Genomic DNA, 13,004 nt, shown 5'->3' on the forward strand with positions numbered 1-13,004 from the left:
ATATATATATATATATATATATATATATATATATATATATTTATGATATATCTAATTCTGACAACACTTAAGAGAATTACAATATTGACCCACTAAATCAGTCACAGCTACTTTTATAGAAAATTAGATTTGAGAATTCAACAGCGTTGACTGGTATAAAAAGCTAATAATGCACTGTGATCAGATAGACATTATCCTTAGTTACATTACATCTGACTACTGCAAACCTGTATATTTAAACATTCTTTCATTATGTTCTAATTATAGACAATTAATTGTAATCATTAATGAATGTTGTTCAACATGTTCAGGATTAGATCTGTCAATCCTATGTTCATAGGTTTGTGTTGCAAAGCTAGTAATTGCTTTCATTTTCTCTTGTACTGTAATAAACTTTCTTAGGGTTTGTTTTACAGCCACAGCTAAAGACGCTGATTCACATTTATACGATTTGCTGGTGAATCAAAGATTAAAGTCTTTTGACATCCAGAGTAAATAAAAGAGAATTTCCTGTAAGAGGTTGTCATTTTATATACATAATTTATATTATATATGTAATTTTGGTATTTATATTCATTAATCATTATAATTCATTATAATTGTGTGTATAAATCTTTGTAAGTTAAGTCGTAAACTCTACTTATACTTCAAAAAACTCTAATGTGTTATGTTATTCTTTGATAACTTATTGTCACGTATCGGGAAACTCTGGACTCCACTTCCCATCAACCACTGCACTGCTCTAGTTGTCACATGACCACCTGCACCTGATTCATGTTTTGGTTAATGAGCACTGATGTGTATATATAGTCCTTGTCGGCACCATAAGCTTGTCTTTTGTTGTCTTAGACCCCTGTGTTCCATGTTTCCTGATCTTGTTAGTCTATGTTTCGGTTTGCCACAGTATTCTTACAAGTAGTGTTTAAGACTCACGTTGTTTATGTCTTGGTGTTTGTTTCTTGCCACAGTGTGTTTAGTGAAGTTGTCTTAGTGTCTTTGTCTCTCGGTACATTGCTTCAAATAAATGTCATTATCTGCACCTGCTTCTGGCTCAACCTCGAACTGTGACACTTATAATACTGTTGCAATACAAGTGTGACTATTCATGTTAATGCCACACACTGTACTACACAACCTTCGTAACTTGTAATGACCTATTTCTTAAGAACCATAAACCATTATGTGTGTCAAGTAAAGTGAATGATATATGAAATTATACCTCATTGTTTTTAAGTTGTAAAATGCTATTACATGATAAAAGTTCTAAGTTGATCAGGTATACAAAAATCCTAGGACTTATTTACAGAAGGCTTTCCATATTATGAAAATGAACTCAAAATTTCAGTGGAAGGAGATAAATGTTCAGAATTGTAAACTGTTTTAGAATTAATCACTGAGTCAACAAAATCTCACAGTTCTTGAGAACTTATAGCACCACCATTAAGCCAATCGGGCTTATCTCCCGAGTAGAAGCATGGACTACTATATAGTGACACTACATAGTGATACTACATAGTGACTACAAGTCTCATGTCTGTAGCACCTACTGTTCGACTGCATGATCATCCAAAACATTCCCCCACTCATTTTTGAATGGTTGCTACATGGAATGCCCTTTCAAAAAGCTGTATATAAATATCCATTTCCATGACCAGACCGAACAATATGAAATTGATTACGTTTCAACATCTCAAAAACTGCGGGATTAATTAGTGGACAGAATTTTGGAAGAGAAGAAAAAAGAATAACTAGAAAAGTGCACTTCCTAAAGAAAATGCACAGATTGCACAGCTTGAGCAACTTCCTGGTGTGTTTCTGGGGTACTGCCAGGTGATTGCTATGGTATCTCAGGCTGCTGCTAACATGTTTCAACTCAATCCATCTTACAGTTCCTGAGATAAAGGCACTTGAACTTAACATAGCTGATAAGGATGCCCACACCCCAACCTTAGCAGACAGCCTCAGAATCTAGTCCTGAATATGCCTTTCAAGTTTTGTGTGAATCCGCCTCACAATAACTCATGGGCAGACATCGGCCATATTCTTTAAATCCTAGGAATGGTTTGCAAAGGTTGAGTTTGCATAATGAAATTATTTTAAATTTGAACGGGCAAGACTGAATGGACCAAAAGGGAAACTTTTGTGGCAAATTAATCAGGAGAAAGAAGAATCTTCACTGTTCATCTTATTTTATACAGGATATGCTTCTTCATGAATAAAAAATAGAATAAAAGAAAAAACTATTAATATCATCCCCAATTAGTTTCATTTTCACTTGTACTGTGATGATGCTTTTTGTACTGTGATGAAGGTTTCTGAGCATACACTGCACACACGCACGCGCACACGCACACACACACACACACACACACACACACACACACACACACACACACACACACACACACACACACACACACACAGATCTTATCTGTTATCAGTTCTTATCAGTTAGAAGTGAAAAGTCATCATTAAATCATTAATGATTTACTACAGTTACATCACACCAAAGCTTGTATGCAAATAACTTTCATTTTTACTTACATACAACAGCTCACAGAATTCAATGGTTTAAAAGAAAAATCTGGTAGTTTTAAGAAATATGTATTATTTATAATCCTTATTGGTGAAATGACACTGATATTTACTGGTGGACCAAAGCGCAAGGTATCTTGAAATACAGAGTGAAATGAAAATTTCCTGTATATTCTTATCATGTTCCTGATTTCACTATCGTTCTTATTTACTCTCTGATATTAGTCACTTCAGGTTTTCCCATAATTTATCATTTTTATACATTTTTTTACATTTTGTCTTTTATTTTCATAAATCATTACACCTGCGAATATATTTCTTTGTAACTTGTGAGAAGTATAAACTCTATGGATTCCAACTGGTTCCCTAAAGAATTGAATTTATTGCAGACTTGACTGTGATGTTTAATTTAGTACCTTTGAATTTATTGGCTTGTGTTAAGGTTTCATATTTAAATACTGAATCATTGTTTTCATTTCATCCAAATTAAAAGAAATGTTTGCTCAGGCAAACAAATTGCCAATGTAACAGTGAAATTAATTCACTCCAAAAAGAATTATACAGAGTGAAAATATTATCAAGAACTGACGGAGTTACTAATAATTAGTTAAAGGTAAAACTACCTCTTTTACCATTTTTAAATAAGCTGTGTTTAATACAGTTATTATTAGTGAGTTATTAGTGGGTGAATGTCCAGGATTGGTGCACAAAGTAAAGGAGACCCTAGCAATCCTTATTCATTTTTTACACAGTTCTCTCTTTATATGTTCGGTGAGTAATTAGTGGGATTAGTAAGACATTTATTTGTTGATGAATTTGTTCAGTAGGTGGTGCTATGCCTGTAGTAAATAAATACTTTCATGTTGACTGGGAAATGTTTGTGACGTAAGCCGTGCATTATGTACGCAAGAACTCCACCCCATAGTTCATTTGTTTAGTGACAGGCTTCGGGTAAGTTTCCATCCATTTCTTCCCCTTTTTTTATCTTTGTCTAGTCTTCATTTTCACATTCATCAAAAAGTTTGTACATTTTTGTACTGTATATATTCCATTTCATTTCTAATGTAATAAATATATGTTAACTTAAATGTTAGAAATGTTTCAATAAGTGTTCAGTAACATGGTACATGATACATTTACTTGCTCCACACAAACAAAAAATATTTCTACCTTAAAACTTGTTTCAGAAGTGGATTGTTGAAAAAAAGAGCAGTTACAGTACGTGGATACCATCTCAGATAACATATTTGCATTTGTCATCTGACTTGTTCTCTCCCATTCATTCTGTTTAAAGTACCTGAAGAGAGAAAATGTCTGGGACAGGTGCGCAAAGTAAAAGGTAAAACTACGTTAAAAAAAGAGAGTATTTTTAAGTATTTTAAGTATTTTTATGTGTGTGTGTGTGTGTGTGTGTGTGTGTGTGTGTGTGTGTGTGTGTGTGTGTGTGTGTGTGTGTGTGTGTGTAATACTTCTCTAATTGTACCTCTCCAACTAGACACTAGATGTACACTTGCCTACAAAATATTATGTACAAGTATGATTAGGCTATTGTCTGGGCTACTGTGGTGAATGTGATTATATACATGATTTTCGTTTACATATACAATACTGTGCAAAAGCCTTAGGCACCCTTATTTTTGGTAAAAAAAAAAAAAAAAAATTGTTACAGATGTTTATTTTATGACTTCTGCATTATTAAGTCAGCATAAAACAGGTTATATTTCAAAACATTGCCTTTCCAACAAAAAAAAAATTATTGTATGTTTGTAAAATGTTTGTATGTCAGGAAAGAAAGCAATATATATGTAAGAGACCACTTTTCAAAACAAAAAACAACATAATGAAGGCTGATGGGTTTTCATGCAGCAAAAGAAGTGTGACAGTTTAATTTATTAATGTTTACTGCTCTTTATAGTATTTTTGTTTATATAGAAATGTTTAACTGAATTATTTTTGAGGGTGTCTTTGCTTTACAGCATTTATTTGCATGTTCCTAAGACAGAGGTGTCCAATCTTATCCGGAAAGGGCCGGTGTGGGTGCAGGTTTTCATTCCAATCAAGCAGAAGCCACACCTGAGTCTACTGAAAGCCAGGGTCACCTGATTAAACAGGTGGAATCAGGTGTGGCTCCTGCTTGATTGGAATGAAAACCTACACCCACACCGGCCCTTTGTGGATAACATTGGACACACCTGGCCTAAGACATCTGCACAATATTGTATAAGCTTATATTTTAATGTACATTTAAAGACTTTTGTCTAAGCTAGAGAAAATGGGGGGAAAGCAGTGCAGATGTACATAGCAAAACATTTATTTGTAACAGTGAAAACATAACTGGAGCTTATAGTGGTGACAGAAGGTTATTTTTAAATGAAGATGTCTGTGTCATAATATGTAAGGAAATTAATAAGGCTGTGAGAGTAAATTTTGACACTGATGCAGGAAGTTGCTGGAAGTTTTTATCTTCCATTCGTGTTCATCATTATCATCTCAATTTTCTAAACTGATTCATTTATGGGTTGCTAACTATTCTGTCCTATTACACTACATTTAGGAACTAAACGTGTGTGTGTGTGTGTGTGTGTGTGTGTGTGTGTGTGTGTGTGTGTGTGTGGTGCCCTACAATTCGCTGATGTTGTCTAGTGCAGAGTGTGTTCACGCTCACATTCAGCGTTCGCTCAAGCTCCACCACAACCGGGACCGGTATAAACCGGTTACTGATGAATGAAGGAATGAAGGAATAAACATTATAATATGTTTCTCTTGTGTTTTTGGCCTCAACTTCCTTCAGCTGTATGAGACAGTGTCAACATCTAAAAGAGGGCAGAGGAACTAAACTGTAGATTTCACCTTGATCAAACATTTATAACTGCTGCTAGTGTCCAAGAATCTGTTGCTGTCTATGATGTTTTTAGCATTTTATAACTTTTTGATTTTACAAAAAGTTTTTGATTACATATGTTTTCTTTTTGATAACATTTTCTGATGCTGCATCAAACTAGTTTTTAGCTCTTGTGTCAGAGTTAGATGTACAGTACTGTGCGAAAAGTTTAGGCACCCCCTTTTTTTTTAGTACAAACTTTGTTATAGATTTTTTTATTTTATGACTTCTACATTATCGAGTCAGTAGAAAAAAACATTTTATATTCCCGAACATTAGTTTTCCAGCACAAAATTAAATGTTACAGAAAAATGTTTGTATGTAAGTAAAGAAAGCAGAGTATTATGTAAGAGACACTTTTCAGACAAAAAAACATAATGAAGGCTGCTGGGCTTTGCTGCAAAAATAATAAGAAGAAGTCAAAGTCTCCAGAAGAACCGTGTCTGGTTCTGCAAGATGCTCAATAAAACCTTCAGCTCATTTCCTTATAAAACTGCACTAGTTCTACCAAAGACTACTATTTTATTTTATTTTTTTGTCAAACCAAATATTGACTTTGTTTAATTTACTAATGTTTACTGCTCTTTACAGCATTTTTTAAAAATGTCAAAATATTTAATTGCAGTATTTTGAAGGCATCTTTGCTCTACAGCATCTCCTTGAATGTGCCTAAAACTTCTACTTGCACAGTACTGTAAATCCTTCTGAGTCTTACATTTAAAAAAGTATATTATGTGCTTTTGATTGCCAGTAAAACTGATTCACCAATGGAGTACAAGATGGACCACAAGAGGCGAGGCATGGCACTCATCTTCAACCATGAAAATTTTCACGGTTTAAAGGAACGCCGCGGCACAAATAAAGACAGAGACAAGCTCACAGAAAGGTGCACACTCACAAACATTCAAACAAATAGGATCATTTTTAGAAAAAGCAATACTGACTAGATATCATTTCAGTCGTCCTGTAAGTCTCTGCTAATTCTGATATACTGACTAGATATCAGTTTTTTTCTGTGTACAAATCCCACAAAATCTATTTTTTTTTCTATTAAATATTTTAAACTGCATGTCCTGGCTGCCTTTAACAAATACTATAGCTGTAAAGATCAAACTACTGTACATAAAATTACTTTCTTACAACTTTTGCTACTTTCAATATTTTATTTCAGATTTCAAGGCTTAGGGTTTGAAGTGAATTGTCACAATGACAAAAGTAAGGCAGAGGTGCTAAAGGAAATACGCAAAGGTACAACCTTCGAAATTCAGTGGTTTTGAGAACTGATTTGTTTACTGTAAATTGTGTTGTACAGTGTCACATTATTAACTTTTTAAACTACAGCTGCCGCAGCCAACCACGCAGATGCTGACTGCTTCGTCTGCATTTTCCTAACTCATGGGGAAGAAGGGAAAATTAATGCCTATGATGATAAGATTAAGATTAAGGAAATAACAGATTACTTCAGAGGAGATCAGTGCAATAGCCTTGTAGGGAAGCCCAAGATCTTCATCTTCCAGGTGACTGTGATGCCATTTAACAACTCTACAGTTCCTTTAATACAGTTCAGTAAACCAGTAACAGATCAGTCATTTCATTACATGTAGGAAACTACAGATATAATTATAGAGATGTACACGTACATACTGTATGCCTGAACCTACAGGCGTGTGCTGGTGACAAATATGAAGATGCTGTGACCGGCATGATGGCAGGGGACAGTGATGATGAGGAAGAGGTGGAGGAAGCAGCTAACATCTACACCATCCCAGCAGGGGCAGACTTCCTCATGTGTTACTCTGTAGCAGAGGGTGAGTATGAAAGAGATGAATGAAAAGTGTGAATCCCACACATCTTATCTATTGAAAGAAGTGTAGTTACTACATCTACCTTATATAACACCATCAGATTGGATGAACCAACGTGGTGCTAGTCCAGTTATATTTAAATCAATTATTATGAAGCAAATTTGTGAACGCTCATGTTCCTCAGCTCAATTAAGGACTATAAACCGTGTGACATAACCGCTCACACGATCACTACACCTGATTAAAAATATGTATGTGTTTCAACTGTTCATAAACACACATTCACTATACTGTATAAAAGGCAGCCGTTCAACAGTGACATTACTGACGCTTATTTACCTTGGGCCTAGTAGGGATGTAACTGAATATGAATAAATTATTCAAAATGATCAGACTACCGGTATGTGTTTAAATGGACACATCTGAAGGTGTACTATGTGTTTATTTAGTAAAACTGCCAGAAAGGTTAACAGGACATCAGGTTGAGACATGTGGGCATGAGCAAGCAGTCAGATATGAAGCTCATGGGACAAAGAAACATGAACAATGTTGATTCATTCGCCCTTAGTAACTGCCTAGTCAGGGTCACAGTGATTTCAATAAGGCTACTAGTCTGTTTATATTTTAGAAAATAGAACCAGCGAAATTTGCTAGAAAAAATCACAGGAAAAATAATAACTACATTAGCAGGATTTTTTTTAAAAAAACAGTCCTGCGCTCATGTCTAGTTGACACCAATTTTGAACTTGAGTGATGTAGCTAAGTTTGAGGAACTGTCAGACCTAGAATATACTGACACCGCTGACATTTTTACCTTGTGATAAAACAAAAGGGTCTATCTTTCAAAAAAAAGAAAAAATAATGAAAACCCTTTCCAATATACAGATACAGATATGGATTTGTGAAGCACTAAGAGATACACATACAGATACAGTCTGCATTATATCCTAGTGTCTAGGTTTCACCTGACCCTTTGCCTGTATAAAGTTTTGATTATTGCTCTTTGTTTGCCTTTGGATCCTTTAATAAGCCTCTACATGCATCCAACCACATCACACACACTGTAATACACAACTTCTACCATTTCTCTTATTTAAAACGTTCATATCACCTTAATGAATCATTTTTATTTCCTTAAAAGTTCAGCAGTACTCCTTAAAAGTACAGCAGTTGCAACAATTCTCTTTTCTATGTAGAAATGTGTATATTATTTATATCATCTATTTTCAGTTTATATCATATAGATTTATTGGCTGGTTACATTTAAACACTAATTTAATTTTTTTTCTCTGAATAGGATTCTATTCATTCCGTGATATAAATTCTGGATCATTCTACATTCAGGATTTGTGTGAAACGGTGCAACAGTATGGCTCAACTATGGAGTTCACCGAGCTACTAACACTGGTCAACCTGAAGGTTTCCCGACGTACTGCAAGTGGTCAGAATTTTAAGAATAAAAAACAAATGCCCTGCTTCACCTCCATGCTGACTAAAAAAGTCTACTTTGGGTCCAAGAAATAGTAAAGCACCCACACAGTACATTACTTTTCACCATTACTCACTTAATGATAAATAAACATTATTGGTCTTATTAGTGTTTTTTCCCCTAACATTTTACAAGGAAGATATCAAAATTATATATATATATATATATATATATATATATATATATATATATATATATATATATATATATATATATATATATATTATTTATGATATATCTAATTCTGACAACACTTAAGAGAATTACAATATTGACCCACTAAATCAGTTACAGCTACTTTTATAGAAAATTAGATTTGAGAATTCAACAGCGTTGACTGGTATAAAAAGCTAATAATGCACTGTGATTAAGATAGACATTATCCTTAGTAATCTAATTACATCTGACTACTGCAAACCTGTATATTTAAACATTTTTTTTAAACTTTCATTATTTTCTAATTATAGACAATTAATTGTAATCATTAATGAATGTTGTTCAACATGTTCAGGATTAGATCTGTCAATCCTATGTTCATAGATTTTGCAAAGCAAGTAATTGCTTTCATTTTCTCTTGTACTGTAATAAAGTTTCTTAGGGTTTGTTTTACACATTTATACGATTTGCTGGTGAATCAAAGATTAAAGTCTTTTGACATCCAGAGTAAAAAAAGAGAATTTCCTGTAAGAGGTTGTCATTTTATATACATAATTTATATTATATACATAATTTTGGTATTTATATTCATTAATCATTATAATTGTGTGTATAAATCTTTTGTAAGTTAAGTCTTAAACTCTACTTATACATCAGAAAACTCTAACGTGTTTGTTATAAGATATCAAGGAATAACATCAGTTGTAATGCAAGTGTAACTATTCATTCTAATGCCACACACTGTACTACACAACATTTGTTACTTGTAATGACATATTTCTTATGTGGTTAGCACGTTCGTCTCACACCTCCAGGGTCGGGGGTTCGATTCCCATGGTGGCGTGCGGAGTTTGCATGTTCTCCCCATGCCCGAAGACTGGTAGGTTGATTGGCATGTCCAAAGTGTCCGTAGTGTATGAATGGGTGTGTGAATGTGTATGTGACTGTGCCCTGCAATGGATTGGCACCCTGTCCAGGTTGTACCCTGCCTTGTGCCCAATGCTCCCTGGGATAGACTCCAGGTTCCCCGTGACCCTGAAGGAAGGATAAGCGGTATAGAAGATGGATGGATGGATGGAAGTTCTAAGTTTATCAGGTATACCTAGGAATTATTCACAAAAGGTTTTCCATATTATGAAAATGAACTCAAAGTTTCTGTGGAAGGAGATAAATGTTCAGAATTGTAAATGGTTTCAGAATTAATCACTGACTGAGTCAACAAAATCTCACAGTTCTTGAGAACCTATAGCACCAACATTAAGCCAATCAGGTTCATCTCTCTTGCCAGAATAGAAGCAGGGAGTACAACATAGAATACTACATAGTTTCATGTCTGTAGCACCAACTGTTGGCCTGCATGACGATCCAAAACATTCCCCCACTCATTTTTGAATGGTTGCTACATGGAATGCCCTTTCAAAAAGCTGTATACAAATACCCATTTCCATGACCAGACCAAACAATATGACATTGATTACGTTTCAACATCTCAAAAACTGTGGGATTAATTAGTGGACAGAATTTTGGAAGAGAAAAAAAAAGATTAACTAGAAAAGTGCACTTCCTAAAGAAAATGCACAGATTGCACAGCTTGAGCAACTTCCTGGTGTGTTTCTGGGGTACTGCCAGGTGATTGCTATGGTATCTCAGGCTGCTGCTAGGATGTTTCAACTAAATCCATCTTACAGTTCCTGAGATAAAGGCACTTGAACTTAACATAGCTGATAAGGATGCCCACACCCCAACCTTAGCAGACAGCCTCAGAATCTAGTCCTGAATACGCCTTTCAAGTTTTGTGTGAATCCATCGTGTTATAGCTGTAGGAGTAAATTAAGCTCCGCCTCATAATGACTCATGGGTAGGCATCCGCCATATTCTTTAAATCCTAGGAATGGTTTGCAAAGGTTGAGTTCGCATAATGAAATTATTTTAAATTTGAATGGGCAAGACTGAATGGACCAAAAGGGAAACTTTTGTGGCAAATTAATCAGGAGAAAGAAGAATCTTCACTGTTCATCTAATTTTACACAAGATATGCTTGTTCAAAAATAAAAAATAGAATAAAATTAAAAAATAAAAAACTATGAATATCATCCTCAATGGCCAATTTGAGTGACGATATGCGATTTAATTATTTTTTTTTTTACATGAAACATTTACAGCTCAACAATGTGTCAGCCAATGCTTCTCTCTAAGCAATGTGATATGCTTAATCTATAACATAAATTTGTTATTAAATGTTTATAGATTATATGCTAAAAATAAACAGCCATAAACTGAATGTGAAAGCAGAGGGAGAAGGGAGAAGTTAAATATAACCTTTGCAACTTGATAAATGACTGGTTCCTGAGTCACCAAACAGGTTGCTGGCAGTCTATATGTGGTTTTTGGACTTTCGTTTTAGCCTGTAAAGTGGACTGTTCAAAAACAAAGCATAACCAAGGTGATCTGTCACATGATCAACATTTTGTTTACCGACGTGGAGAGCGGGCAGCAGCTCCGTTTGGGACACAGAAGAAATGTGTTATTACAAATATAATTTTGTTTAAATGGACAGTAACAAACCCTCTAAAAACGTGGAAGTGGTAAAAATGACTTAGCAGTTAAGGTTGCTCTAGTTACCGGAAGGTCAGTTTTATACATGCTTTAAATGGATTGTTTCTCCTCACAAAGTCGCTTTGAATTAAAGTGTGCATCATTAATATTTGTAAAATGTAACCGTACCGTTATCACCTATAGGGAAGCAGACTGGAGCAGTTTGTGAAATATCCTCAGATGTGTTTGTGAGTGAGTGTGAATGATAAACTTATCATAAAAGCACAGACCTTGCATGAAAAAGAGCGAGAGAGAGCGAGCGAGAGCGAGCGAGAGAGAGAGAGAGAGAGAGAGAGAGAGAGAGAGAGAGAGAGAGAGAGAGACCTCTGCTGTGCAAAACCAGCAAATAACAATTAGATGCTCGAAGCATCTCTGTAAATAAGTCATTATTTTCTACAACATAACAACATTATACATTCGACTGTATATTTGACTATTCGTTTTGTTTGACTTTAGATGAAGTACTATTTAATAATCATTTCTGGTAAATATTCCATTGATCAAAGTTGCTCCAATACACACCTTGTGGAACCCATGCCATGAAGACTTGAGGCTGTTTTGTACAGTGTTTCTAAAAAGCGACCAGTGAGTGTGTACTTATGAAATATTTTGTCTAGATTCATGACACAATCCTAATTAAGTCCATTTTAATTGCAAGTTGTAACACTACAAAATATGGACAATTTCCATGGGGATAAATACTTATGTAAGGCACTGTACTTACAACAAAGCACAGTTCACCAGTCAATGTAAATTATATGTGACAAAAGTGTAAAGTAAAGGACAAAAAGTATGCTCGAAGGATGCAAACTCCAGTATAAGTGTTTTTATTTCAATCTCTGGTTGTTCCAAATAATGCACATTATTGCAATAAATGTGGTGTTTTCTAAAAGTAGGCCATGAAATGATATCTGTAAACAGTATTATAAATAACACCATTATTAGGGTATAATGTTTATGGAAGTGCAGCATGACTGTTGGGCTCGGGTTGTTCCACGGGCAGTTGGAGTCGATTTGGGTTCCGCAAACGTCTCAAGTCGTCCTCTACCTGTACGATAAAAGAGCATGAAAGGAAGACCGTGACAAATTACTGATTAGAAAAACTAGGAAAATGAAAACGGCTAATTCGAGATCTTTCATAAAAAAAATAATAAGAAAAAAAACAACGTACCGAAGCCAGCTCGTCTTTGAGTGCGTTATATCTCTCCACGCTGAACTTCTGTTTTTTGACGCCTTTGTAGAAATAATGAAGGAACTGCCTGTCTTTTGCATCTGGGTAAACATAGTCCTGTTGGAGAGAATCCCACATCATACATTTTAATCATCATCATTAATTAAAATAGCTAAGATTTACACTTTGTACATGTACATTACATAAGACCTAGCTCCAGGTTACCCCTGACCCTGACTCTAACCCTCTGTATCTGTCTTCTCTATGTAGGTCAGAAAGATCACAATTCCGTATAGTTTAATAACTGACTCATTTATCCATTATCCAACATTTATCCCTTGAACAACTGTGTACAGAAGATTTTTATTTATA

The 13,004-nt window shown here is 34.8% G+C and overlaps 2 protein-coding genes across 5 annotated transcripts in view; one reads left to right on the top strand and one right to left on the bottom strand.

The window, feature by feature from the left end:
* Window positions 1-13,004, bottom strand: part of LOC108262961 (mitochondrial calcium uniporter dominant negative subunit beta) — a 50,370-nt gene that overhangs the window by 9,799 nt on the left and 27,567 nt on the right. For 2 of the 4 annotated variants that reach the window (XM_047153981.2, XM_017463318.3), the window contains exons 7-8: window positions 12,633-12,749; window positions 12,273-12,509 (exon numbers count right to left, since the gene is read on the bottom strand). The exons of the other annotated variants lie outside the window; for them this stretch is intronic. In XM_047153981.2, the coding sequence (XP_047009937.1) occupies window positions 12,417-12,509; window positions 12,633-12,749 (210 nt within the window). In that variant the 3' untranslated portion in view covers window positions 12,273-12,416. Of the gene's footprint in view, window positions 1-12,272; window positions 12,510-12,632; window positions 12,750-13,004 lie in introns of those variants that run through there. 4 annotated transcript variants of the gene reach the window in all.
* On the top strand, window positions 3,428-9,387 carry LOC128632746 (caspase-6). Its single transcript, XM_053679867.1, has 7 exons — window positions 3,428-3,486; window positions 3,830-3,874; window positions 6,168-6,302; window positions 6,588-6,664; window positions 6,758-6,933; window positions 7,080-7,224; window positions 8,519-9,387. Exons 2-7 carry the CDS (start codon window positions 3,846-3,848, stop codon window positions 8,743-8,745), a joined length of 789 nt encoding a protein of 262 aa, XP_053535842.1. The 5' UTR covers window positions 3,428-3,486; window positions 3,830-3,845; the 3' UTR covers window positions 8,746-9,387.

The sequence above is a fragment of the Ictalurus punctatus genome, chromosome 3, assembly GCF_001660625.3.
Source record: "Ictalurus punctatus breed USDA103 chromosome 3, Coco_2.0, whole genome shotgun sequence".
NCBI lineage: Eukaryota > Metazoa > Chordata > Actinopteri > Siluriformes > Ictaluridae > Ictalurus > Ictalurus punctatus.

Coding starts and splice junctions, on each gene's coding strand:
- LOC128632746 (XM_053679867.1), top strand. CDS start 3,846: ATGTCTGGGACAGGTGCGCAAAGTAAAAG. Junction 3,875..6,167: donor ACAGGTGCGCAAAGTAAAAG/GTAAAACTACGT, acceptor TTTGATTGCCAG/TAAAACTGATTCACCAATGG. Junction 6,303..6,587: donor AGAGACAAGCTCACAGAAAG/GTGCACACTCAC, acceptor ATTTTATTTCAG/ATTTCAAGGCTTAGGGTTTG.